This window comes from Miniopterus natalensis, chromosome 18 (assembly GCF_054644295.1).
Source record: "Miniopterus natalensis isolate mMinNat1 chromosome 18, mMinNat1.hap1, whole genome shotgun sequence".
In the NCBI taxonomy this organism is placed as follows: Eukaryota; Metazoa; Chordata; class Mammalia; order Chiroptera; family Miniopteridae; genus Miniopterus; species Miniopterus natalensis.
In genome coordinates this window covers 9,060,001-9,087,668 of record NC_142098.1, presented here as the reverse complement: position 1 = coordinate 9,087,668, position 27,668 = coordinate 9,060,001, and the positions used below count along the sequence as shown (strand labels likewise).

General features: G+C 52.3%; 1 protein-coding gene and 1 long non-coding RNA gene across 4 annotated transcripts in view; one reads left to right on the top strand and one right to left on the bottom strand.

Moving 5' to 3' along the window:
• Positions 1-2,074: 2,074 nt before the first annotated feature.
• Positions 2,075-20,658, bottom strand: IRX5 (iroquois homeobox 5). 2 transcript variants are annotated; one of them, XM_087827053.1, is made up of 4 exons: positions 20,343-20,658; positions 18,885-19,290; positions 17,895-18,674; positions 2,075-2,207 (listed from the first exon to the last, which is right to left on the bottom strand). In XM_087827053.1, exons 1-4 carry the CDS (start codon positions 20,589-20,591, stop codon positions 2,143-2,145), a joined length of 1,500 nt encoding a protein of 499 aa, XP_087683179.1. In that variant the 5' UTR covers positions 20,592-20,658; the 3' UTR covers positions 2,075-2,142. The 2 variants fall into 2 exon arrangements, with proteins under 2 accessions (XP_087683179.1, XP_087683180.1); XM_087827054.1 differs by lacking the exon at positions 2,075-2,207 and having other exon boundaries at positions 17,301-18,674.
• Positions 20,659-22,921: 2,263 nt separating this feature from the next.
• The window catches only part of LOC107543509 (uncharacterized), a 10,888-nt gene continuing 6,141 nt past the window's right edge, over positions 22,922-27,668 (top strand). For both annotated transcript variants that reach the window (XR_015715992.1, XR_015715993.1), the window contains exons 1-3: positions 22,922-23,024; positions 26,461-26,607; positions 27,368-27,455. This is a non-coding gene — a long non-coding RNA (uncharacterized LOC107543509). The remainder of the gene's footprint in view (positions 23,025-26,460; positions 26,608-27,367; positions 27,456-27,668) is intronic.

Genomic DNA, 27,668 nt, shown 5'->3' with positions numbered 1-27,668 from the left:
AGACCCCAGTGCAGATGGGTGATGTTAATTGTCCCTTCTGGCTCTGTCTGCTGGATTCCTGGGAACAGGCCGAGGGGCAAACCTTTGTAAATGTTAATCTCCTTATGCTTAAGATATCACACTGTCTTTGATGTTCCCAAACAAGTTGACTCCTATCTTAGTTGAGGGTGTGTGGCCCAGACAGGCCAAATGCTTGTTTTGTCTTTTGTATTCTTCCAGGAGGGCTCAGTGATGATATGTTCATCTCCAGCTGAAATATGAACAAGTCCTTCTTCAAAGCCAGGTTTTGGGAGGGGGGTGGGGGACAAGATGCAGTGACACTCAGGGCCACTCAACCCCCATCCCGAGTAACCAAAATTAATGAGTCATTTTCTCACCCAGGTCCCATTGGACTCAGGTAGATGACCCTGTCCAGTACAAACTCCTCCCACTGAAATAGAAGGGGGGAAAGGAAAGATTTTTAAAAATTCATTAATATGTCTATGACCAAGGGAATGCTAGCTGCTTTAACAAATAAAACCAAAAATGTCTAATGGCTCAAATGCAATGGAAATTAATTTTTCCCTGACGTCAAGTCCAAAATGAATGCTCCTGATGGGAGGTGGATTTCCTCCGAATGATGATTCGGAAACCCAGATTTATTGCCTTATGTTCCTTTCATCTTCAACAACAGTTGCCAAGGTTGCTGTGTGCAACTTGAATAAATGGTGGAAGGAGAAAGAGAGTAGGGAAGACACACCGATTTTTTAACTGCTGGCGCCTGGAGATAACACGTATTGATTCCTATCAGATTCCATTGGCAAGAACTAGTCACATGACTTCAGCTGGAGGGGAGGCTGGGAAATGTAGTCCTGGCAGCTGCTTCCTATGGAAAACCTATCCTACAGAAGTGGAAGCAGGGATCTCGGTGGACCTCTGCCACGTACTTGAGCCGTGAGGACACAGCTGGGATATAGGAGTAGAGTTGGAGTCTGAGGGTATGGATTTGAGTTTCTGAGTCACTTCGCCTTTCTGAGCCTTGGTTTCCTCATCTGTGAAATGGAGATAATGCAGCATGCGAAGAGATAATAACGGTGACCCTGCTACATACTATCAAACATTCTGCCTGTGGTCGCTCACTAAGTTTGGATGCTACAGTGTTTTAGGTGAAATGTGATATAGGTGACTATTTCTATGGATTTTAATTTTTCTTGAAAAAATATTTGAAAGAACTAGCAACACTGGGCCTGCATTCCTGTATGGTGACTGTCAGCTAGAGCTGAATGTAGGTGAGGTATCACTGTGAAGTTCCCTGTGGCTCCGCCACTCCCATGAGGCCTGCTGTGTGCCTGTTGACTTGGTTTGCCTGGCCCTTTTCAGCAGGTAAGTTTGAGACACCTGAGCCATACAAGTATCCTGTATGTTAATGCTGATGATCACATTCAAGCTTCAGGAATGTTTCGCTTCTACTTTTCTGCTTTCCAAAGAACTTAGTCATTGCCAAGCCTCCACCCCAGCTGCAGAATCTCAGGCATTGGCCTAATTAACTGATCAGCTCTAGAAAATGCTTATTAACAATGAAGGCCAATCTAACTTTTTTTAATGATCCATTTTTTGTGTGTGTCTTGGCATAGCACTATGTTATGAATACCATAGCACAACCTTCAGGATCTTGTCCATTTTTCTAAGATAATGATTGGGAATTCCTGGAGAAGGTTTTATTTCAGAACTTAGAGCCCTGTGAGTCCAGTAATATGATTAGGAAGTTGGCCTGCTGAGGCCAGTGCTGGGAAGGATGACTGACTGACAGCTGTAATTGATTGGCACCAGTGGTGATGCCAGGGGCATGGCTTTGTAGGGGGAGGGTGGGTATCTCTGCCAGTGTCCACTTGGATATCGCTGGATGGCAGGAGATGAACAATCATGGATGCATTTTAACAGTCTGTCGACAGAAGATAAGTTAAGAAGTAGAGTTATATGTGATTGCTCTGCAGAGCAGGGCAGCAATGGGCGGTGGGGGAAGGAGGAGGAGGAGGGGTGGGAAGAGGAGAAGGCTTCTGGTAAATTATTCAGGATGGACTAAGGTATAACAAAGGACCCAAAATCTCAATGGCTTAAATCAACAAGGTTTATTTCTTGCTCACGGTACATCTCCATCGAGGGTCAGCAGGGGTCTCTGCTCCACGTTGTCCTCAGTCTGGGACCCAGGCTGATGGAACCTCCACCATCTGTAATATTATTGGGGGGGGGGGGAGGAAGAGAAAGAGTGGTGAATCATGCAGTGACTTTTAAAGAACCCGCCCAGTAGTGACACATATCACTTCTCACACTTTATCATCACAGGAAGTCATGCCATGCCTTACTCACGAGTGGGAATTACAACCCTACCACATGCCCAGGAGGAAGACAACTGGAAAGTCTGTGAACTGCCTTCATAGCTACCTCTCATAAGGTCCCAGGATTCTGGGTCTGGAAAGGATCTGTACTAATTGGGGCTCTTTAGGTTGCAAAAATAGAAGGTAAAACTCAAACTACTTAAACCAAAGGGAATTTATTGCCTCACAAAACCAAAAATCCAGTGGTAGCTCTGTCTGTCTTCAGGCAAAGCTTAATCCAAAGGCTCAAAGTCTCTAAGGTCTGGCCTCTTTCCATCTCTCAGCTCTGACCCCATCCATGTGGGCTTTGTTCTCAGGTTTCATAGTCCCAGGGTTCAAGTTCAATGGGAATAGAAGGTCTCTACCTCTCTTCAATTTTAATAGCATCTTAGATCTCAACCTAACTGAACCAAACTGGGTCATGTACACATTCTTGAACCAATCACTGTATCCAGAGGGATAGACGGTTGGTCAGGCCTAAATAATATGTCTAGCTCTAGAATCAGAATCGAATTAACTTCATCCAAAGCATATGGACCCAAGAGAAGGGAGATTTGGTTCCTGAGAAAAATTAAGAATACTAGACTAGAATAAGTGTCCAAAAATATGCACAAATAAAATCACACATGCCTACTTCAGGATATAGAGATGTTCCAACCCATTGGTTTTCCAAGTGTTTTGTAAGTGTGCTTCAGGAGCTGCCTGCGAAGGCTAGGATAGGGTTCCTGCACTCTCCAATCTCCCTTTCAATTTGAGTAATTGTGCTTTACTTGTTATATACCGGGTATCCTCTCAAAATGTATACACACTTTAACAGCTGCCAGCTCAATTTTGAAAATAAAATGTATTTTGCCCGGCTGGCATGGCTTAGCGGTTGAGCATCGGCCTATGATCCAGGAGATCAAGGTTCAATTCCCAATCAGGGCACATGCTGCGGTTGTGGGCTTGATCCCCAGCAGGAGGTGTGCAGGAGGCAGCCGATCAATGACTCTCTCTCATCATTGATGTTTCTATCTCTCTCTCCTTCTCCCTTCCTCTCTCTGAAATCACTAAATAAATAAATAAATAAATAAATAAATAAATAAATAAATAAGAAATAAGAAAATGAAATATATTTTAATAAACACTGCCTTTATAATTATTCAAAGTGCATGTATACATTTTTTTGGGACACCTTATATATTAGGCTTCCATGTAAGATTTCTTTGGAACTAAAAAATAATTGAGATCCTCTCCTTTTAAAAGGTGTGGGGTATTAAACATCACTGTTCTTTGATCCCACTTCCTCATTTTACAAAAGTAGAGATTGAGATTCAGAAAGAAGTAGGTGTCTCCTTACATCTCATTGGCCATAACTGGTCACATGACCACCTAGCTGCAAGGGAAGCTGGGAAAGTGAGCATCTAGCAAAGGGGGATAGGAGTATCTCTACTGGCCTAGGTATAAATGGTTAATCCCCTAGGGCTAGGCACATTCCCATCCTAAATGAAATTGGAGTTCCTTTATGAAAAAAGAAGGAAGGCATTGGCTCTCAAAGAGCTGTCAGCCATGGTGGAATGAATCTGATCTCATGGAAAGTTCCTTAAGACTAGGGCTGGACCTTATGCCTTTGTTTTTTCCTCTAATGGTCTATAAAGTGTGCCTGCAATGATCTCCTCACAACAATCCTATGAGGGATCTGAATCATACACTGACTTTTAAAATGTCCACTGGAATGGACTCTTATCACCATGGTTTTGTCCCATTTTACAGATGGAGAAATTGAATCTCAGAGGTGAATTAAGTACCCAAGGTCACACAACTGGTAAATTTTGCTTATCCCCTACTTTATACCTTCAGCAGAGAGAGGAGCAGAGCACTGAGGCAGGAGGGAGCTTTCACTAAGCACAGACCTTTTGCTATGGAGGCATTGACTGTAGAAAGGTGGAGGGAGAGTGTGAAAACCCGGGCAATATAGCATGTGCAACAGCCAGAGACAAAATAGTGCATAGAGGGGGCACCGTTTCACAGGTTTAGAGTATAAAGTTTGAAGAAACATCATACTTTGGAGCCTAGGCCTTGTATGAGGGCAACAGGGAGCCATTAAATATTTCAGGTTGGGGAATGCAATCTATCTTCAGTGGGGAACATTAGCCAACTGCAGGGAGCAGGACTAGCACTGGGAGGTCACTGAGGGGGCGAGAGATGACAGTGGTGGGATCACAGTGATGGCAGGACAAATGAAAGGAAGTGGGAATTGAGGAAGTTGAACCCACCAAAGCTCATCCAGATTTGGTAACCAGAGGTGACAATTCGTAGAAGATGGGAAAGGCTGAGACTGACTCTCAGGTTTCTAGATGGTGGTGTCATTTGCTAAGGTGGGGCAGGTGGGGAAGAGCATGAAGGGACAGGAGTGCAGACAGCTTGGTTCCCAAGCCTGCACTTAATCACAACATCTGAATCCCTGTACTTGCCATTCATAGGGAAGAGTCAGGACTCAGGACCAGACCTGGGCTATTGAAGAAGCTCGGATCAAAGTGAAGAACCTCCCTTGTTGGGTGTGGGTCCATTGGAGCCAGCTCTACACCCTACAGAGAACACTGAGCACAGGTGCTTCTCTCTGGCTCCTCCCTCTCACTGCCTCGGAGCCACACAGGCCTCTGCGCCTCTCTTCCACCTGGGCCTCGGGTTCACCGAAGCACTGACTACAAGGGTTCTGATAGAACCCTGATAGAAACCTGATGGAACCCTGGTATGTACTTTATTACTTTCTCAACCTGTATCCTCAGAGCATTTCCTGGATGCTCTCACCCCCATTACCTTGAGGCTTAGACTCTGTGCCTGGCACACTATGGTTTATACTCTTCATAAAGCCTACAAAGATGGATGATTTAAACACTTAATAAACTCATCTAAAATCTTGTGTGGGAGAATAAATGCCCAGTTAATTAGTTTTAATAAAGAAAATAAAAAAGTTAAGAACTGCCTTCCCTGGCAGTTTAAGACACATTGCAAATCCCTGGTAAGACAAACAGTATGGTACTGGCTCAAGCCAAGTAGACCACAAGAGCTCAGAACCAGATCCATGTGTTTATGGAACCATAAATAAAGATGAAAGACCAGTTCAGAGCTCATAAAAGTGTGTGCTTTTTGGAAGCATCTTGGTTCCAGTCCTATACATAGTCACTCAAAATGTCACCAATGAACACACTGGCTTTGTAGATGGTGCTAGAATGAATGACTCCTAAAGCACTTGCAGACATGCTCCCAGGACACAGATATTATCATCGTTACTTTACTGTGGTGAAACTGAGGCTCTGAGAGGTTAAGCCACTTACCCAAGGTGACACAGCTGGTACATGGCAGAGGTGGGATGCAAACCCAGTTTTCCCTGACCCCAGAGCCTGGCACTCTGCTGTTTCTCCCTCAGCAGCGGCCCCCATGGAGAGGAAGCTGTGTGAGCAGCAGCCATTGAAAAGCCCTGGAAACCTCTAGAAGCACTTGAGTTCAACCTCTGAAGTATGAAGGGATTTAGACAGGTGGCTGGGGTGGGTTGCTCTGAGGCAGAGGAACCAGCCTGGGGAAAGGGCTTGAGGAGTAACTGTTTAACCAGTGTGACCACAGCGCAATACCCACGAAGGGTCTTGGGAGATAGGGCCACACAGGAGAGTGGGGTCAGACAGATGAAGAGCTTCAGATGACATAGAGAGGAATTGGGACTTGAATCTTTTTGAAGTTCAGCTTTGATTCTGTCATTCTCCTGTTCTCTAGTGTCCTGTGGCTCCTCTGGCCGGTCTCCTGGCTAGTAAGAGTATGTAGATGGAAAGATGCAGGGAGAGCCGGGAGACAGAGAGGCCTATTAGGAGGCTTAGGTCACAGTCTAAGAGGAAGGGAGGACAGGGCCTGCAGGGGAGGGGAGGGGGGGGAGAAGCATGCACTTTGAGGCAGGGTTTTATAAAATGCACCCACCGCACCCACCCCGCATCCTACTCCTCTCACTATATGGGAGATCACTGCTTCCCTGCAGCATCGGATAATATTTCAAGCTCAAAACATAGCTGGCATCTTAATCTACTCACAGTAGAACTGAGCCACGAAAAGCCAGAAAAACAGTTAATGCCTAAAACAAAGAGCAACCAGCAACTCTCTGTGGGCTCCATCTAGGCCCAGAAAATGAAAGTCAGATGCTCCTAGGTTCATACCCTACTTTCACATCTACTTACGCAAGTAAACCTTTCAGTGCCTTACTTTCCTCATCTGTAAAATGGGGCTAATAATAGCACCTACTCCATAGGTTTGATGAGGCTCTACCGAGATCATGTCTGTAAAGCCTTTAATACTATAACTGGCCTATTCTAAGAGCTCAATAGGATAGCTATTATTATTGACAACAAAATAATTATTTAGGTTAATATGTTAACCCTTGACCTATACGATTAGAAGCTTTTAGCAAAGGACTTGGTGCTAGAATTCTCAAACATCATTTATTTTACCCCAAAGGTGTAGACATGAGCTTTTCCTTTTTTTCTTTTTTATTAATCTTCACCTGAGGATGTTTTTTCCATTGCTTTTCAGAGAGAGTGGAAGGGAGAGACAGAGGGAGTGAGAAACATCGCTGTGAGGGAGACACATCGATTGGTCGCCTCCTGCATGTGCCCTGACCAGGGCCAGGGATGGAGCCTGCAACCCAGGTACATGCCCTTGGCTGGAAATGAACCCGAGGCCCTTCGGTCCCTGGGTTGACACTCTAACCACTGAGCCAAACCGGCTAGGGCAAGACATGAGCCTTTTGATTCCGAAATACCAGATGAAACAAATTTCATTTAATGCAATTCAAGAAGTTACGGATTGTCATTCCTCCTGCTATGGAGATTGTTAATTATAAATTGATAGGGAGATAGATGGACAGATAGTAAATCATGAAAGCTAAACATATCTTCCCTGTTTGAAGTACTGATTGCTATTTTAAAAAAAGAAAGCAAGAAAGAAAATGGAAGAAAAACCTGTTTTCCCTCCACAAGCCCCTGCTTGTGTGACAAAAGTCCATGGTGTCACCTCCAGGAGTTTTCCTTATTCAGCAGATTTTGGAATGAGTGATTGATGTAATTAAAGTTATTGGTAAAGAAAGACTCAGTTACCAAGGAACAGATGAGTCAGCAGAAAGTTTAAGTAATGAAATAATGTTCCAAGGAGTGATTCTTAAAATAAGCTTTTTTTTTTTTTTTTTTTTTTAAACTCTAGACATCTTAACCATTGCTGGTCAGCAAAAAGATGTAAAGTAGTTAAGGACCGGGGAAAACACACTACACAATTTTGGGAATTCTCAGATGGAGTCATTTCCGATACGATGAGACCGTATTTATTGAGTCCTGACGGCAAGAGCTTTCACCTATGGAGAGGGACCCGTGTGCTTGGGTGGCCTTTGCTTACAGGATCTCATCTACTCCTCAACTTCTGCGGTAGATACTGTTACTATTCCTGTTTTATAGATAAAGGCACTGAATTTCAGAGAGGCTAAGCTCACCTCCATCACCACAGGTTTGTGAGGTGCTCCCCCCCGCCAGAAGCATGCAGGCAGCAGGGTGGGGACAGGGAAGCAGCCATCCCTGGCCTTGTCACCAACCAGCTGTATGATCTTCAGCAAGTTACTTTACCTTTCAGAGCCTCAGTTGCCACATATGGGAAACAAGCAGCTACTGTTTTCCAAAGTTTGGTGAGCACATCTCTGGCGGGACCTGTGATAATTTTAGGTGGGGGGTGAGGAGGTGCTCATGGGGCCCACAGGACTTTGAGGGAAGCGTGCAGCACAGAAGGAAGGGGGTTGGGAGACCTCCAGGAACAACCAGAGATGTTGAGATGCTTTCAAAGCCCAGGAGGTCAAGCCCTTCATCTAATTAATTTGTATTTTTTATGATTGTCTTCTGTCAATGGCAAGTGATACTAGTTTCTCGGTTACAGTTGAGGTTTAAATATTCCTTTCAAAATAGGTATATGGTGACAAAATGTGAAGGAAATTATTCTGTAAGTGGTAGTTTCAACAGTTGGAGGCTAAGACAAGTATCTGGAGGGTGGGGCTCGGATGAGTCAAGTTTGAGGGGCGCTGAGCAAAGTAAGGGCCCGCTCCTTGCAGTCTGCAGTTCTCTGGAGCCTTCTCACACATCCCTGCTGCTCTAGGATCCGTCAGGCATTTCCCAGATTGAAAGGGAAAGTTAAAAAGAAAAAAGAGAGTAAGAAAGAAAAAAAAAATCTGGACAGAAAAACAACTCCACCAACCAAAATAAGCCAGGCTGACGATTTTTCTACCACACTCTTCATGAGAGCAAAGAGGTGGTGTTCATTCCAAATGAGCCCTTTTCTCTAAGTTGCCGCTAATCCACTCTCCTATGTCATCCAGGAAAATAGGCCTTCAACGACCAGAGAACATCTGCACGTATGAGTCTCTGGAAAAAGAGCCACAGGGTTTGGATTTAGATGCTGGCTACAAATAGAGGGCAAACAAAACTAACAAACAAACAAAAAAAAAACACCCTTGCGGTTTGGATTTAAAATATTATAAGTCTCAGAAATGACAACTGTGTGGTTAGTCTGATGTCAGACCGCGTTAGCCGGGAAGGTGTCTGGGCGCTCTGGAACTGAGAGGGTGTCCGCAACCGAGGGCTAACAGATGTCTCACTCTGCTTGAAAGATGTCAAGGCGCTGTTCCGAAGGGCCTGTGGGCTCCCTGGGGGACGAAGCCACTGATAGTTTCACAGGAAAAAAATTCCCCAAGCTGACGACCATAGAAACAACACAAGCAGTCAAGAAAAGGGTTGAAGAAAAAACAGTCAAGCTGAGACATAAAAAAAAAAAAAGAAAAGAAATTCAAATAAATGCATGAAAAACCCATCATTTGGGAACTTGCCCCCAACTCAAATCTTTGTTTGAAAGGAGCTGCAAGGGAACATTAATTTTTGCTTGCATCACGCAGGACAATTGTGGGCAGGCGGAGAATCACTTCCAACAGGAGAAATGAGCAAATCTGTTCCGAGAGCAATTATTTAGGGGAGGACACCCTCCCTGGCAGGGGTGACAGTCCCTGCCCCTCCTTGCCGTTGGGTGTCTGGGAGACATGGCACCTTCCTAGCCTCTCCCTCCTCTGTATTTCGCACACGGAGCCCCGAGGAGGCAGCCACGCTTCGGCAGCGCTGCTGGAGGCCTAAGATGTTTCTCAGCCTGGCCTAAAAATATCTCCCTTGACAGCCTGTCACAGTGTCTGAGGCTCCACCATTATAAATTCATTCCTCTCTGTTAAGGCGTTTTGTTTCCAGGAGTTCTCTGCTAAAATAGAGATATCGCAGAGAACTTAGGTTGGGGAGGCAGAGGGAGCAAGCCTAGGAGTCAGGAGGCCTGGGGTTCCGGCTCGCTTCTGCCTATAAACTCGCTGTGGGAGCTTGGGCAGGTCATTTTCACTTCCTGAGCCTCAGTTTCTCCGCTGAGGGAACAGAAAAAGACAGACAGATATAAAATGGAAGCCATGGTGGTCAGAGGGCTCTGAGATCTCTGGAGTCAGCAGGGAGGATACGTTTGCTGTAGGGTTTGCCCTGGACCCTGTGAACTTTGCCACTTTTTGACAGCTCAGCGAATACCAACCCCCTCTCCGCAAGCCCTGGGGTGCTCAGGCCCAATCCTAGGAGGCATCCCGTATGCCCCTCCTCTCCTCCCGCACACCCAACCCATCAGCAAAGCTTGTTGGCTCTACCTCCAGCATACAGCTCAAATCTGACCACTTCTTCCCACCTCTCTGGCTGCCTCTCTGGTCCAAGGCAGCATTACCTGCCTCTGGGTTCCCCACCAGCCTCCTAACTGGTCCCCGAGTCTACTCTTGCCCTCCCAAAGTCTTAGCTCCTCACACTTGACTTTAAACCATAAATTAGATGCTGCCACTCCCCTCAAAACTCTCCCTCTCTTCTTCCCTATCTCTCATCATAAACCCAAAGACCTCCCCAGGACCAACCAGGACCTATAACCTGAACCTGGCCTTGCCTTGGCCTTATCTCCTTCCACAAAGGTCTCCTGGCTGTTGTCTGAGCCTGCTCCCACCTCAGGATCTTTGCATTTGCTGTTCCTTCTGCCCAGAACGCTCTCTCCCCAGATATCTTCATGGCCTAGTCCCTTTTTTAGGTCTGTGGTCAGATGCTACCTCTTAAGGGGCCCTTCCCAGACTGCACACTTCCTTCCATGTCCTTACCCTCTTTAATTTTTCTCCTAACGCTCTTCACCTGGACATTATGATAAGCCATTGTCACACTCCTTTGTTTGCCTCTGTCTCTCCTCCATACGTAAGCTTCAGGAGGGCAGGGACTTTGTTTCTTTCATCCCTGCATCATGGGCGTGCAGAATCGGGCATCTGGGATATCGTAGGTGCTCAATTAGTGTATGTTGGAAGCAGGGAAAGGAACAGTTTAAGTGGAACTGCACTAAATGGAAGCCAGGCTCAGCATTCCACTGGAGGGGTAAATACCAAGGTCTTTCCTTTGCTCTGTTTCATCAGGACAGCATGTGCCAGGGAGTCAAAGGTAGAGCAATTGTTGGGAGATCTGGGTGGGCCTATGAGCGGGGCTGGGTGGGGTGGGTGTGGGTCTGTGTGTGTGTGTGTGTGTGTGAGGTAAGCAGGGTAGGTAAAGAATCCCAGCTAAATTTATAAGTTCATAAGGCTGCAGGTTCTTGACCAGCTAAAAGGCCCTTGTGGACAGATGTCAAAAGACAGAAGCCTGCAGACAAAGGGTGGGTTATAAGTAGGATAAGCTCTGAATTGTCCTGGGAACTAAACTGAAATTCGATTCTACCCCTAGTCAGGTCCAGTCGGTTCCCGAGTTGGTTCTAACTGCCTTTCCAGGCTCCCGGGTGTCCCCCCACCAAGCCCCAGGGAGCAAAACACACAGCTTAGTAAGTTGCAGAGGTAGGACTGAGCCACCAGGGCCCAAGCACCCATCCCGTGCTCATGTCTCCATCTCCACACTGTCAGGGTGCCCTGATCACACTCGGAGTCCTGTTTTCCATGAGGCTGAGGCTGCCAAAGAGGCCACCGCCCCCCCCCCCCCCCTTCTCCTGGGCCTGCAACCGCAGGAGCCCTGGCCTCCCCCAGGCCTGAGCAGCCAGCCTGCAGGGGGCGATGGTGGCACAGCTAGAACCTGCGCCCCGAATCCCAGGCCTGCCAGCAGAAAGCAGCTAAGGTCATAGAGAGGGCCTAGGGCCATGGTCAGGCTCTAGGGGAAACCCTTGCGGGCGCCGAGCCCCGGGAGGCCAAACCCCAGCTGCGTCGAGCGCCGCCGCCAGGCCGCCGGTGCGAACCGGAGCTCTCCAGCCCTTGTTTGATGAGCAGCGGCCAATAAATTCATTAATCATCATTTTATGCCTCATCAAACCCCCTCCAAGCCCCTCCATGGGAGTTACACAAATTAGCCCCTGAAAAGACAGTAATTTCAGTTTAGCGAGGTAAGTGCTTTCTGATGGGCTCGGCGCACAGAGCTCTCCTGACAAGCCAATCCATCAGCGCCTTGGGGACGGGGCGCGGCCGGGCCGCCCTGCCCCGGGGCCTCACCAGCCCCGCCCGCCCCGCCCGCCGCCCGGCGACTGCGCCAGGGTCCCCGCCGAGGGTGCCCCCTTGCCGGGCTCCTTTGCACCCATCCTCGGGCTGTCTCCTCCAGCCTCTTGCCCTCGCCCACACCGCCCTCCTCCCCCGCTCTTCTGAGCAGAAGAGAAACTCTGCGGGGAAAACCGAGGCCCAGAATTGGGGACCAAACTTGAGGGTGGCCGAGGGGGACGCCCTGGCGCTGGAGCTGTGAACTCCAGCCCCGGGAAGGAAAGCGTCTGGAGGCCGGGGTTCGGCCACCCCTTGAAATTACTGACGGGCTGCGTGTATTGAGCGTGCACATCGTCGGGAGTAGGGCATAATCCATCGTATCCTGCCGATCCTGAAAGAAATCCCAGGCGCCAAAGGAGGGCCGTCGGGGAACAGAGAAGGGACCCTTCCGTCTAAAGGGCGGCTTCGCCGGCCCCCCCGAGGTGGCCAGCGGGAGGTGGCGCCCAGCCTTCTTCGTGGCCCTCGCGTCTTTCTCTTCCAAAGGCCACCTGGAGTGAAAGACGACGCCTGGGGCCTCCTATGGGTGGGCCCGGCCCGCGTGACTCCTGCGTGGGGAGCTGGGCAGGAAAGGAGATGGGACCCAGCCGGGGAACGTTGCGATTACGACCGAGGGGCTTGCAAGCGCGAAGCCGACGCCGCGCCTTCTCACTTTCCCGTCCCGGTGCACGGAAGGGCCGAGGGGACCCTACCCGGCGGCCAGGGCGCATGAAAAGGAGCGGACGAGGAGCCCTAGCTCCAGCCGAGCGCGCCGGCCGGCGCGGTGGCGGCGGAGAGCCGGGGCGCCGAGCGCCGCGCGCCGCCTTCACTGGCTTCCCCTCCACGCGGCGCTGCATGCCTCGGAAATAAGTTAGCAAACGGGGAGCCGTTTATCTCTTTTATCTTGGGGCCTGATCCAATTAAATAAGTGCACATTTACATTTGCATCCATCAGGCGGGAGCGCTGAGAGCCCGGGGTTTGCTTGGAGCAAATAAAAGCAGATTTCACTGGGAAAAGTGGCGTCTGGGCCCGCCGGGATCCTCCGGGCTCTGGAAACGAGCGCGGGCCGGCCCTCGGCCTTGGGGATCTAGGGCTGGGGCCTGCGGCGGACGCGAGGCCAGAGACCCCAAGAGCCCTGAGGGGCAGGCCAGAGTAAGGGGTGCGGCCAGAGCTGCAGCAAGGCCTCCCCCCCCCCCCCAGGCAATCCCCTGTTAGTCGACGACCTGGGCCAACGCCTTTTGCTCGGGACCCAAGTCGCATTTAGCGCTTAAACGAAAAGGAGACCAGCTCTAGCCTGGTCACAAAGGGAGACCCGCGGCGTGGGTCTAGGGACAGTCCCGCGGCTTTAGCCAGTTTAGGGGGAAGTGCAGGAGGCAAGGTACTAGTCAGGCCCGATTTTCCTCCTGTTTGGCGGCCGCTTGGCGAGGGGTGGAAGAGCCAGGCCAGGGCCGCCCCGCCTTTCCCCCCAATATCCCTGCACCAGGGGGAGGTCAGTTGATAATACCCGTTAGCGCTTTTGGAAGGGTGAAGGGAGATGCCCAAGTGAGCGCCTCCTGCCCTGCCGCGTCGACCTCATTAAAAGTTCTTTGGAAAGAGGAAGGTTTGAAGCATCGGAGGGCAGTTTTATTTTGTTTGTTTTTCCTTTACCTACGGGTGTCCAAACCCACCGGCCGAAAGGCAGAGACGGCCTCTAGGGGCGAGGCTGCACGGTGGACCCCAGATATGCCGAACCGCCCATGAAACAAAACTGCGCGCGGCCCAGAGCCCTGGCCAGCAGCAACGCCAGCGCAGGCACCTGAAGCGCTGCGCGAGCACCGGGGCGCCGCCGGGGACGCGCACAGCCGCGCCGCCCCCCCGCGCCCCCGCCCCCGCCCGCAGGCTATTTCAGCCGCGGTCCTATTTCTCAACAGCCTGTCGCCTGGTTTTGCAGGCTGCGCCCAAGCAAAGCGGGAATCCGTAGGATTAAAATCGTCCTATTCGCGGGTTCTGCTCTCCAAATCCCCAACGCTAAGTGGGTCCCGGGTCCCCGGCAGCAGCGAGTTGGGTGGTGGAGCAGTTAAAGTTTGACCCGCTTGGAATTCAGAGCTAAGGAACAGCTGTGGGTGGGGGGCAGAGCCTGGCGCTGCGTAACGCCTCGCTGCGCACCGCGCGGCGCTCGGGGCCGGCAGGCGGCGCCCTTCCTAAACCGCAGCCGCGTCCGGCTCTCTCCGGGGAGCGCAATCACGTTCCTTTCACTTTGGGCGCTTTGCAAAGCGCTCTTCTGTGCCTCCGCCGAGTTGGCAGCTAGTTGCGGGAGGGGAGGGGGGAGTGAGCTGAAAGACACCGCCTGTTTTGACACCGCACGCAAGACGACCCTCCCGCCCCGTCCCCCCGCTCCGGGTTTCCACGCTCCGAGAGCTGCGCGCATGCCGGGGAATGAGAGGCCCCCCGAGGGCTTTGCAAACTAGGAGGCCTCAATGCAGGCCCAGCACCCAGGCCAGGGAACATTTCAGGCCCTGGCACTCTGAGCCCAGGAGCTTGGGAAGGAAAGGCCCCGTCCACAGCCTCTCCTCAGTGCCCGCTTAGGCGCCCTCGGGATTGACTGGGCTGTTCGCTCCTCGCCGCCAAGTGCCAAAAACGGATTCCTCCTGGGGTAAAGGAAGGAACCCACTCCGTCCCCCGTTTGGCGCTGCCTCTGGGGGCTGACTGCATAGACCCCACTCAGTGATCCCGCGGCTTCTATTGCCAGGGATTCAGCACCTCCTAGTTCCTAAGTGCCAACCTAGGCTCTTCTCGGGGGCTGGTACCGGTGCAGCCGAGTGCAGGTGGCAAATGCCCGCGCAGCCCAGCACGGAAGTGTCCTAGGCCCTGCCTCGCTCCACTCCCGCGCCCCTGCCCAAGCCTGCGAACAAACCCCATCCTCTAGCTCCTCCGAGGCGCATCGCCTTTGACACGGCCCAAGGCACGGCCAAGTGGGGGCTCGAGGAGTCTTGGGACGGTACAGAAGCGCAACTACTTCTGGGATTAAACGCCGGAGACATCTCCTAAATGCCCGAACCTCAAATCTGCCCGGCAGGCCGCCCCAAACTGGACAGACTCCAGACATCAGGGAAACCACTGGCCACCGAAAACCCAGCTCTGCAAAGGCGAAAACCCTGAACTTTAATTGAAGACCAAGTACGCGAAGAAAAGCGTAGACGCCGCAGAGGCCAAGGGCAGGAGGGATGCGGGGCGGAGGCGGCGACTCGGCACCGGCCTTCCAGCCCCTGGCGGTTTTGCTCGCCAGCCGCGAGCCCCCCGGTTGAGAAACGCCGCAGGCTCCCCGGGGTGCGCGGCGCCCGTTCCCAGGCAGCCCCGCGGGCGTTCGCCTCGCGTCCCGCGTCCCTGCGACCAGGCTGGGGAGGCCCGCGCCGCGCCAGTTCCATATTCCCGGGGGCACCGGGAGGCCTGTAATTTTCTCTTTAAAATCTTGGGGCAGGGTTTAGGGCCAGGGCTTCCAAACACCCCGCAGAGTTGATGTCGTCCTTAAACTCCCTCTTAGGAGAAGGGGACTGGCCTCTTCTTATGACTTTTTTTAGAAGACAAGGTGACTCCCGGGGCTGCAAACTCAACAAGGGGAAGCAGCTGATTGTGAACCGCGCTGGCGGGGGCGGGGGGCAGAGGGCTGGGGCGCGAGGGGGGGAGGCCGAGTCGTCTCTGGAATTCGATTGTTTAAAAAAAAAAATCATCTATACTTAAAAGGGCAAAATAAAATACGATCGTCTCATGCATATTTAATCACCCACACTTCCAGCTTTGCAACCAGTTTCCCTGCGTGAATTTTCTCGCTAATTTAGAATCTGAAGTTGGCTGCTGTTGGGGGGCGGGGGGAACATCTGGACAATGCTCTCAAACTCGTTCTAATTCGAATACACCAAAGGGGCTCGGTTGCTGCTTAAAAAGAACAGCAAAAATAAAAAAATAAAAACTCCGATGCAAGTTTGGGGTGCGTTTTAAAGAGAAAGTAGGGTTCAAGTGATCTTGAGGAGAAATGCAAATAAGACCATTTGGGTTTCGCCTAATGAACCCGGTCTTACCGGCAAACACATTCTCCCTGCACTCGGGCTTGAGTTTAATAGAGCAAGTCAATTCCCCTCGCTGGAGTATTTTTTTTTTTTCTTCAGTAAAACCCTCCCCTCCCCCGACCACCGAAAATTTCCCACGAAGTAAAAACACGTCCGCGGTTCCACATCTTCCGCGCAAAATGGAGACGCGGGCTGCGCGCGGGTTTCGGGCGCAGGGCCGTGTCTCCTCATTGGGGGCTGAGGCGCACCCTGACCTTTCATTTTCGAGATGAAATACGCGGGATTGAAAACGAGAATATAAAACCTCCAAAAAAAACCCCAAAAACACAAAAAAACTTTTGCAGCTCTTCGGACTCGAGTCCAAGATTTGGAATAGTGCTGAGACGACAAGCCCGACCGAGCGCACGGAGGCCTCCCTGTCGAGGCAAATTTTCCCGAAACTTTTGAAGGCCACTTGTCCAAAACGGGGCTGGTGGCGGGGCGCAGGGCTGCGGGCTGCGGGCTGCGGGTGGGGGGGCGCGCGCCGCAGGCGGGGTCGGGGCTCCCCTCTCCGCGCTCCAGCTCCCGTGGCGCTCCCTCCCCCACTTCCGCCCGCTCTCTCCAATCTCCGACTCTGCCAAGTGCAGGCTTGAAATTCAGGACAAGTGTGACACCTACCTGTGAAAGGGGGGAACCGTCCCCTCGCGGGTCCCGCGGCCCCAGCCCCGGGAGCCGCGCGGGGATCTTACCCCGCCGCCTACTTTCCGCACCGTCGCGAGTACGACACGAAACTAATTTAATCGAATCCAACGAAGAGGGTCAATGGCCAATTTTGAAGGGGTAGAGAAGACCGTGACTTGGGAGGGCCTTCTCCTTGGCACCCCCTAACGCTTCCCGCCCGCATTAGCCCACGGCACCTTTGAAATAGCAGTAAGGGCTAAATCCGGCATAAAATCGAACTCATTAGCAAAGTTCACCAGCTGATTGCTTTGCATAAAACACGACACTGATTGGAAGTAATTAGGTTAAGCGGCGGAGCTCCGGTGGCGCTGTCTCTAGCTGGCTCTGCCAGCTTTTCTCCCTTCTGGGCACACACTTGGGTCTCTCTCCTATTTCCTCCAGGGTCCAGTCTCCCCCAAGCAGCCTCGCATTGGGGATCCAGACCTGCACGCGGGGCAGGACCGTGTGTGTCCCCCGGGGCCGGCCGCCTGCTCAGGAACTCCTGGCACACTGAGGCTCTAGGGACCCTTTCCTTCCCCACGTGGGAAAGAAGTGGCAGTTTGCACCTTTTGTCCAAGGCGATGGACAGTTTAGTGAGGCTTCTAAAGAGTAATGAGTGGCTCTGATTATGTTAAAATCTCTTTTAATTAAATATTTGCATTTTACAAAGGCGGCTGCAGTTTCTTATACTTTTTAAATCTAAGAGTATAACCTGTTTCCTTTCTGTAATAATACTTTAGCTCATACCCAGAAAAATCAATAGGTGTAAAAAATTAAATTAAACTTGTATTTTTAAACTATGAAACAGTTTTTTTTGGGGGAACACAAATGTATATACTTATATTACAAAAGAAACAAACATTAAATGCCTGTACAGGTGTCTTAATTTCATAATTTACTTCAAAGATATTGAATTATCAATTTAAATACAAAATGCTACATTAAATATACAGAATAAGATTTCATACAAATCCTTTTTTAATTTTTCTTTTCGGTTGGTTAAGACATTTTTGTGTGTGTGGAGATGTTTACATTTTTATGCCATCCATCTCCATGAACTATAAACTTCTTAATAGGAGGGGTAGTTTTCTCTCTCTCTCTCTCTTGTTGATGGAAAAATAACTGCCAAGGCCATGTGTTGTTTTTTTTGTGTGTGTGTTTTTTTTAATAAATTAGGAAAGTCCGGGACCGACGCAGCCCGCGTTAAATGTCGGACATACCTTTCTTCAGTTCATAGGGAGAGTCTTTGCACAGGTCTAGCTGGGACTGGCTCCGCAACATTTTCGGGTCTTTAGCCAAAGCGTCCGCTCGGTTCAACACCGTCTGGTTTAATCCATTGAAATGCGAGCCCGGACCCGTTGTGGGGCCTGGCCCGGGCCCAGGGTGGCCGTGGAGGTGTCCGAAGGAGCCATAGTTCGTGTAGCCTGGATAGAAGGGCGCCGTGTAGTAGAGAGGCCGGGACAGCACCGTCCCTCCCGGAAAGGGACACTGCGCGGAGGGCGAGCGCGAGGGCGCGGGGGCCGGCGAGGCGCGGCTGCCTCCGAGGGCCTGCCCGGCCACGGGCCCGGGGCAAGGGGGGCACGGAGAGCCCTCGTTCCCGCCGCCCCCGTCCTTGACCTTGTCCGAGGATGTAGCGATCTCTGCCAGAGACCACAGTTTGGGCTTGGCGAGCACCGCTTGTGGCGGTGGCGGAGGCGGCGAGTGTATGACCGAGGGCCCGCAGGGGCCGGGGGGCAGCTCCCCGGCGGCTGGGTGCGGGCCCGAAGCCGGTGCTCCCGAAGCGTAGTGAGGACCCTGGTCCTCCGCCAGCCGCGCCGCCGCTTGCCCCGCCGGGGAGGGCCCGCTGGCTCGGGTGGGCCCGGGCAGTGTGTCCAGGCGTCCCTCGGACGGCGGCTCCTTAAAATCCGAGTCGCTGAGGCTGCCCTCGGTCTCCTTGCCGGCGGGAGTGGACGGCCCCTGCAGCCGTTCGCAGCCCGAAGCCGCTTTCTGCTCGGCTCCTCCTGCGGGCAAAACCCAGGCCGTCAGACGTGCGAAGGCCGCGAGGGGAGGGGGGCGCGCGCCGGGCCCCCGCCCGAAAAGGCTGAGACTCCGACCCCAACCTCCAGGCCTCGCGCGCCCCTTCTCCAGGCCCCGCGCGCCCCTTCTCCAGGCCCCCACCCCGTCTTTTCCAGCTCTCCCTCGCTGGCACACCCTTCCCCGCGCGCACCGACCTGCTTCGGAGCCCTCGGCGTCGCCCTTGCGCTCCGGCTTCTGCGGCTCCTCCTCGTCGTTCCTCTCCAGGTCAATGTTCTCCTCCTCCTCTTCGTCCTCGCTGCGGTTCCTCGGAGTCCACGTCATCTTGTTCTCCTTCTTGAGGCGCCGGCGCGCGTTGGCGAACCAGGTGGACACCTGGGTGAGGGTCATCTTGGTGATGATGGCCAGCATGATCTTCTCGCCCTTGGTGGGGTAAGGGTTCTTGCGGTGCTCGTTGAGCCAGGCCTTGAGCGTGGCGGTGGCGTCTCGCGTGGCGTTCTTGCGGTACGCGGGGTCCCCGTAAGGGTAGGAGCCCAGGGGCGCGGCGTAGGGGTGGTACCCCAAGGAGCCCGCCATGCCGGGCGCATGGTCGTAGGGAGAACCCTGCAGGGAACAGGCAGAAAGAAGGTGAGCGTGGGCCATGGCCCCCCGCTGCCACCTGGGCGACCGAAGCACAGTGTCCCCGCGACGCGGGGTCTGCGGGCGGCAAGGCCCGAACTCGGGCTTCCGCTGGGGTAGGGCTGGAGGGCTCAGACCCAAGGGCACCCCCCCCCTCCTCCTCGGAACGCAGCGGGAGAGCCAACTCGGGAGTCCAGTTCTTCGGGGGCGCCCTTCCCCGCAGGCCCCTGTCTGCCCGATCAGGCTGGTCCCCGGTGCGCAGATCCCACCACCGCGCCAGGCCCTCCGCCCGGAGAGAGGCCCCGGCGGCGGCGGCGGCTCTGCGCTCGGAGCCCGGGCGGCTGCACGTCAGGCGCAAGGGGGGAGAGCAACGGAGGTGAAGGCGTTTCCCCCCCTCCAAAGAAAGACAAACGAAAAGCGAAGCCTTGCTCGGGCACTCCCGACCCCCCAAAAATGCTACCCCCAAACCGAAGCCACGGTGCTTTTCCAGAAAGTGCACCCGGCCGAAAAATCCCGGATGCACCGCAGCTCGGCCGACTTTTCAGAAATTTAATACCTCCAAATCGGATTGCAAAGATAGGATTACGGGTTTGCAACATTTTGGGGGACAAATTAAAGGCGAGGCCAAACACATTTACATAAATTCAGCATGCTTCCGCTCAGATTTCGGGTCTATTTCTTTTGAACTAGTTTTCCAAAATTGCAAAACTTAAAAAAAATAATAATAATAAAAATTGCAGGGCGGCCTGGAGCTCACGTTTGAACCAGATACTGCTCTTTAATTGCAGCGACCTCTCCTCCCAAAACACTTTCCGCGGGCTCAGCGATCCGAGCGAGACGCAGTTCTCTCACCCGAGCAACTCCGGAGCCCGAGGCCCCGGGCGAAGCCGACAGACACAATCGCCCAAGTTTGCAGGGGCCCTGGAGCTCGGCGGGGGCGGCCCGCGGTGGCGCCGAGGCCCTGGCCCCCGCGGCCCCCGCCCGCCCGCCCGCCGCGGCCCCGCTGCCCTCGCCCGCCGCGGGCCCGGCTCACTCACCACGTACGACGAGAAGGCGGCCGCGGCGGCCGCGGCGGGGTCGGCGCCGTACTGGAGGTGCGAGTTGTAGCCCGGCGAGGGCGCCGTGAAGGCAGTGGAGCCGGCGTAGGGCGAGAACGCGGAGCCCGACGACGAGCGGCCGAGCTCATCCGTGCGGGGCCCCGAGATGACGCTGGTGCTGTACGCGGGGCACGAGTAAAGCGCCAGCGAGGCGGACGGCTGGTACAAGTAGCCCTGAGGGTAGGACATGGCCACACTCGGGCATGGGGCGCGCCGCGCCGCGGCCGCCAACGAGCCGCGCGGCGCCCTGCGAGGGCGAGCGGGCAGGCACCTGGCCTCCGGCTGCCCCGGGCCGCGGCTCCTCGAGCCCCGGCTCCCGGGCTCCGGCTCACAGCACCTCCTCGCTGGCTTCCCGCGCGCCTCCGGCTGCGACCGCCGAGCCCGCTCCTCTGCGCGCCTCGCTCGCCCCGGCTGTGTTCCCCCCCCCTCCCGGGCTGCTTTTCTCTTTTCCCCCCTCGCTCTTTGCACTGGGGGGCTCTGCTTTTGGCTTCGCAAAGGTCCTGCCAAGATGCTAAGTTGGAAATTGAGGATTCTGACGCCTTGTGCGCGCCTGAAGCTCCTCCTTCCCGGGGTGTAGTCGGTGGTTGGACTGGCAGGAGCCTCTGGGCGGCCGCAGCCAACCCGGCCGCCCGGCGCGCCTCGCCCTCTCCCTCTTCCTCCCCGGCTCCCTCTCCCGCTCGCTGGCGCTCCCCTCGCCCCTCCCTCGCGCCCGCCTCTCCACCGCGGCCCTCCTCTCCCCCCTCCTCTTTTTCTCCCCCCTCCCTTTCCCCTGTCTCTCCCTCCCTCTCTCTCAGACTCTCCAGCGCCGGCCCCAGGACGACGACCACATCCCAGGCGCGCCGATCTCTCTTCCAACTTTCCTGCTCGTTTAAGTCCGGGTGGAGCGGCGATTCCGACGCACCTCGGGCCCTGGTGGCGGGTCTGGCCGCTCCGAAGCACAAAGGGAACGGGGCGGAGGGCTGCGCGTCGGCGAGTGCTCTGCTCTCTCCTGGCCACAGTAAATCGCCGAGTTAGCGGATTTCTTGTTCGCCTGGAGGCTGGGCTCCGAGGCGGATCGCCGCCCAGCCGCCCCTGGCTTCTCCCATAAGGCAGGGGACCCGAGAACGAGTAGACGATCCGGAAGGAAGGTCCCTGGGAGAGCCCCATGAATGCCCCCGTCCGGGGCGGAGGGAGTCCGGGGTGACTGTTCCCCTCCGCCGGCAGCAGCAACAGCACCAGCACCAGCAGCAGGTGGGCAAGAGGCAGGCCTTGGACATCTGCACGTATCGGACCCGGTCTTTCTTCCAACTCCCGGCCAGACTTGGAGGGAGGAGACAGAGGGGCGGCGTGTGGGGGTAGCCTTTCTCCAGAGGGGAGGCAGTGAGCAAGAGCCGCCGGACGGAGAAGCAGCGACCCCGGAGCAGGTCCCCGGGCCCCTCTCCCCCTCCCCGCCAGCCCCGTTCCTCGCAGCTTCGGTCTGGGCGTTTTCCTACCGCAGCTCGTCCCGGCGAGGCCGATGGTGGTGGCGGAGGCTGCGGGGCCCCTTCCCTGTCGCGCGCGTTCTCACGCCCGCCCACGCTCCACCGTGAAAACTCCGCAGAGCACTGCCCAACCCAAACACTGTTTGTTCAGCGAGGCGCTGGCAAGGCAGACACACAAAACTGAGTCACAGGCAGAGCCCCTTGCCCACGACAGCCACGCAATTAGAGTACAAAGCAGACTGTCTGCTGATCTGTCCGCCCGGGGCCGCCGCCAGCCACACGCGCGCTCCATCTCCGGGACAGGCAGGGGCGCTGGTGAACAGGACCGGGGCCCGCACACTGTTGGGCACTCCGCTGGAGCGCAGTATATCAGGGAATGTGTGACCTTTTATAACGGGGCCACAAGCACGCCGAAGCACGACTGTACACCAAGTGTCCCGCAAGGACTTTGACGCGCGAGATACACTTATTTCCTGATCTCGGCCGGGCACTCGAACCCTCTCTGCCCCCTCGGACGGGCTCGGCCGCGCGACTTCGCGCACGCGCGCTGGCTCCTCCCGGCCGTGAGCCCCCTTAGGCTCCGCCCCTCAAGCGGACGTTCTCGGGGACCCTTTGGATCCCCGCGGCCCCGTCTCTCCCGGCCTTGTCCTCTGATTGGACGCTGCACTCCACTGGCTGCGTCCCCGGAGGTCTTGGGCCCGCCTCCCTTCGAGTCAGGCGCCGAGGGGGCGGGGCGGGGCGGGGCGTCAGCGCGCTATTGTCATGGAGACGGGAAGCCGGTGGCAGCGGCGGCGGGCACTGCCGGGCCGAGGTGGCTGCGAGCCAGCGGGGACGGAGGCGAGGCCGAGCGGCCGGGACAGCCCGGCGAGGAGGGAGCGCGGGACCCGCCAGCCGCCGCCTCTCAGGCAGCCAAGGGATGGTGTCCTCCGGGCGCGCCCGGGCCCGGGTGGTCGTAGGGAGCGCCCCGCCGCGTCCCCGCCCCGCTCCCTCCGCTCCCGCCTCTCGCGGCCCCTCCGCCGCTGAGCGACCGCCCCCGGCTCCGCCCGCCGCCGCTCAGCCCCTCGCGGTAACGGCCGTTAGCGGCCTGCGCGCCGCCCGCCCGGGGCTCGGGTCGGCCACGAGGGAGCGTCCGCGGCCCGCGCTCCCGCGTCGCGACTGAGAGGTGAGCCCTGCGCCCCGATCCCGCGGGGTCCCCACCCCGTCGTGCCCGGGCTTTCCGCTCCTCGAGCCGCGGCCGTGTCCCCTCGCGAAGCGGATAGACGCGGCGCGGCGCCGCCGAGCGCCCCGTGGGCAGGGGCCGCGCGAGTTTGGGGCGGGTCTCTCCTGGTGTCACGGCCCCGGGCGGGCGGGCGCGCGCGCGAGCGTGTCCCCTCCATCCACGCGCGGCGGCTTCACCCCCTCGGCTCGCGTGCAGGATGCTGATTTCCGAAATGGAGCCGTGGAGGTCTGCGCCGCCGGGAACCCGAGCCTGTCACAGGGACGCCCTCGTTACATCAGAGCCGCCCCCCGCCCCCACCCGCACCCCTCTTCCTTTACTGTCGTCCTTCTGGTGTCAGGGACTGGAGAGAATCCTGAAGGCTATGGAAGCATTTGGAGTTTATGGTTCTGTTGCCGTGGTTGTCACCTCCGCTCCACGTCAAATTTAAGACTCATTTCTTAAGGATGTCTCTATTTTCTGCTTTATTTGCACCCCGGTGGCTCCGTGCGCGGCGTCCGAGGCTCGCGTTCAGCGCGCGCGGGAGGAGCGGGACTCCGGTAGCCTCTGGCGGTTTTCTCCGTTTTCCTGGGAAAGCTTTCACGTTTTTGCCGGTAAACACGAGGTTTTAACTTTTTATCTCGATAGTGGTGACTGTACGTTACCCTTCCTCCCTCGCCCCTCCCGTCCCGGTCCCCCCCCTCCCCCTTTATTTACCAGCTTGTCCTCTGGGGAGCCTGCTGACTTTTTAGCAGTAGTTTCCCTGCGCTGTTGTTACTGTGGCTTCCCCCGCAGCAGAGGTGGGAGCTGCCTCCCTCTTCTTTCAGGTTACCAGGACGACTCTTGTTTTTTGGGGGAGGTGTCGGGGGGGGGGCGCTTACTATTGCAATTTATCTTTCTGAACATTTTACCTTAGACTAGCGATAGACCTGGCCTGGTTGTTTTTCATGTCGGACTTTTACATTGTCTACTTTTAAAGCTTCCCGAGGATTTACTGGTTTGCCGTGCCTGCACCCATGCGGTTGTGCCTAACTCTTCACGCTTAAAGCTTTACAGTGAGATCCACGATTGGATTGCTAAGGCGCGGCCCTGGAGCTCGCTCCTGGAGCTCTTTGGCTGTAGAGCTGTCATTGTGTAAATCAAGTGCAAAAGAGGCTATTCCTGTTTATTTAGTGTAATAAGTGCTTACAGTTAAAACTTTAAAGACTCGTAAAAGTAGGTCTGTATTTTGAAAGTCTCATCATTCTTGTGGGAAAGGCACAACACCGACACTAGGAAAGGCAACAGATTGCTTCTGTCATATCACTTTGCTGTTTTGGAGTGTGCTTAAAGGATTATGATTGATAAGGCTGTCCAACCGGAGAGTGTTGACACAGGTGTGCATCGTTATCTTAATTAAGATCCTGGGAAAATGTTGTCTATGAAATGGGGACATAAGAAGGGCGGCATATTTTTTTGTACAGTTTTGCTTTTGGAGAATTTAATTGCACTTGAAGCCCGTCTTTGAGCTTCCAGATTTTGTGAGCACTTTGGCAACAGAAGTTTTAGAGAGAAATGATAGTTTAATGTTAAGTGTCCTGGCATGTACTAATGCTACTTGTGGCTTTTTGGCAATGCCTTTGTCGGCTTCCTTTGTGCTTTATCTTTGTCGAATAATGGTTACTAATTTAGAAAGAAAAGCGTAGAGCAGTATATTAAGCAAATGTTTATTAGTGTTTGGAATAAGTCTGTAGAGGAAGGCATGCTTGATGTGCAGAAACAGAGATAAAAAGGAAATATACGAGACATTTTTGCCACTTCATTATTGGGAAAATGTTCTCCTAGAATGTTTTAATGATCTAAAACAATTTCTTTTTTCATGCCATCAGGTACTTAGCTACATTGCTTATGGAATGCCTTGTTTTTATTTCCAAAACTAGAAAATACAGGTTTATTTTTTCCAAAATGTTGTTCTGTAAGTTTGAGTCGATGAGCAAATGAAGATAGTGCTTTTAGCCTCTTAATAGTTTAAGGATCTGAATCGTAACCTGGGTGACCACTAAATGAATGTTACTGTCCTTGACTTCAGATCTCTGAATGCAAAAACAATGGCAAGACGGATGCTGTTGATGATATTACCCTTGGCTTACCCAGCACCCAATACGCTTTAACATGTAGTATGGCATTAAGATTTCCCCCTCTCTGTAGATCATGATTTCCTGGAAGCTGGCTGTCCATCGGTGTGTGTGTAAGACGTGTGGGTGTTTTTCTTCAATATTAAAACTCGCTGTAGAAAGAGGAAGTGAAAGTGGAGGAGGCCATAGGCATATGTGATCGGAGAAGCCAGGTGTAGAGTCACAGCTCATTCGTGACTCCGAGGATAATTAGCTGGCTAGAATTACATGGTAAACTAAAATCAAAGACAGACTTATTTAGATTTGCTTGCTGAAATTAAAACAAGAGCATTAATTTTGAGGGTAATTGCTTTACTTACCCCCCAACTCCCCCATCAGAATTTTTTTTTTTTTCTGGCAGCTAAGATCAGCATCCTCATGCTGTTTTTCACGTATTATTTTAACATTTGATATGCTGTGTTAAAAGGAGTGAAATAGGAATATGAACTAAATACCTCATTTATTTTAATTAATAACACAAATAATTGTTAATATGTTTTTACATTATAGAAATCTTAGGAAAAATTTAAATGTTGTTTAGTAAATGAAATCATGTAATCCTGAGTGAATTAGAGGTTATGAAAACAGTATTATATTTTGAAATAATATTTTAACTCTGAGATAGCAAAGCCTGTTTTGTGTGGTAATATCTCAATATCTTTGTATATTTCCCTTCAACTTTTGCCTTGTGTTGACCTCTGTATTTTTAACATCTTTCTGTTATTATGATTATTAGCTGTTTTACAGAGAATAATTGTTCTAAACAGAATAGCGGTTGATGCAACTCTAAGACTGTAAAAATCTTGTAATTATTTTTTTATTATTCAGTAATGACCCTGATTTGCTTTTATCGCATTCTGAAGTATGATTCAACGCCTTATTTCTGCATAAATCTGCAGTATTTTTATAGCCAGAGTAAACCTAACCACCAGTTTAACTTGGCAGATTAACTTAGATGCTTCAAAATTGAAAACCAGTATATTCTAATGTAGTTTGAATTTAAGTCTTTATTAGTAAGGATGCACTTAACATTTGTTCAGGAGAAGGGAATAGAATTTTCTCCTGCAGTTGTCATTTGCGTAATTCATTTTTCTAGCCTTTTCTCAGGCTAATGATATTCCACACCTTGATAGGGCCTTTATTTGTTTATTTGCCATAATATAGGGTGATACCTTGGAGAAAATTAAATTAGATGTTCATATTTAATATCCCAAAAGTATTTGACTTGTCTTCTGTGTTTCCTTAAACAGAATCATTTCCATTTCCTGTGCAGGTGATAAGTATGATGCTTCCATAATACATTTGGATGTTTTCAGCTACGTTTGACTTCTGAGCCGTGGGGTTCCTCCACATGTTGGCTGAACTTTGTCCTTGCACATCTCCAGGCTCATCTGCAAGTGAGTGAGTGCACAGTGTGCTTGTGTGTGGACTAAACCCCAGATAGCGTCAGTGTTGGTTTTACCAAAGTATTTATATTGCTAATAGAGACTAAGTACAGAATGTCACTTGGAGGCCTTTGATTATATAATTTTACTAGTGCATTTGACGAAGGTTCAGTAAGTAGGAAAATTTTTGATTTATGGAAGGACTCTGAATAATTTATTTTTAATGACACCGTTGGATAGTGAAATTTATAAACTCAGTGCTTTTCATAAAAGTTAAGACCAAGGTTATATTTTATAAAAATAGAATTATTATTTAAAGGAAGTGATCTGTTTATATGACATTACCAGTTCTTTTCAGAATAAATCTAGTGGGAGTATCAGCTCGAGTCATGAGTACCAAACTCTTTAAATGACAAAGAGTACACAGTTGTGTGTAAATCTTGTCATTTTTTCATCAAAATAGGGGCTGCTGAATACAAGCAGATGAGAAAAGCTATGAGAAAAAAATATTTTGCAAAATATTTGCGTTGTGTAGTGAGGAGAGCAAGCAACTGGATTAGTGATAGGGAATATTTTGTTAAGTAAAAAGAGATGGTTGTGTGACCAAAAAAAGCTAATTTTACAGAAGGCTTCTGTAGTTAGTGGAGCCTGCAATAGAACAAATGCTTCTCTGTGAATACTTTCAAAGGCATGAAAGTGATTTTTAACGTAATACAAAGTAATATATAATTGTACTTAAATAACACACTTGTGTTCCCCCATCGCTGATTAGGCCTTACGGAGAGGGGGTTTCGTGTATGACCAAGAGCTGGAGCATTACGGCAAGTTAGGAAATGCATAACACAAGTATAAAGAAAACGGTGAGTGGTGAGCATTCTGATTTCTCTTTGTTTGTCTTTAAGCTTACTTTTTTCTGTATTTTTTTAACATGTGTGGAGTTGTTGAATTTGAAAGATAAGAGGATTGTTCTTGTTTTTTCCTCCTAAGGATAAATATAGGAAAAATCTAAACATGGATGTGAATTGGCTGAGTTTTATACCTCTTGTCAGCTAAAATATATTGTTTCATATGTC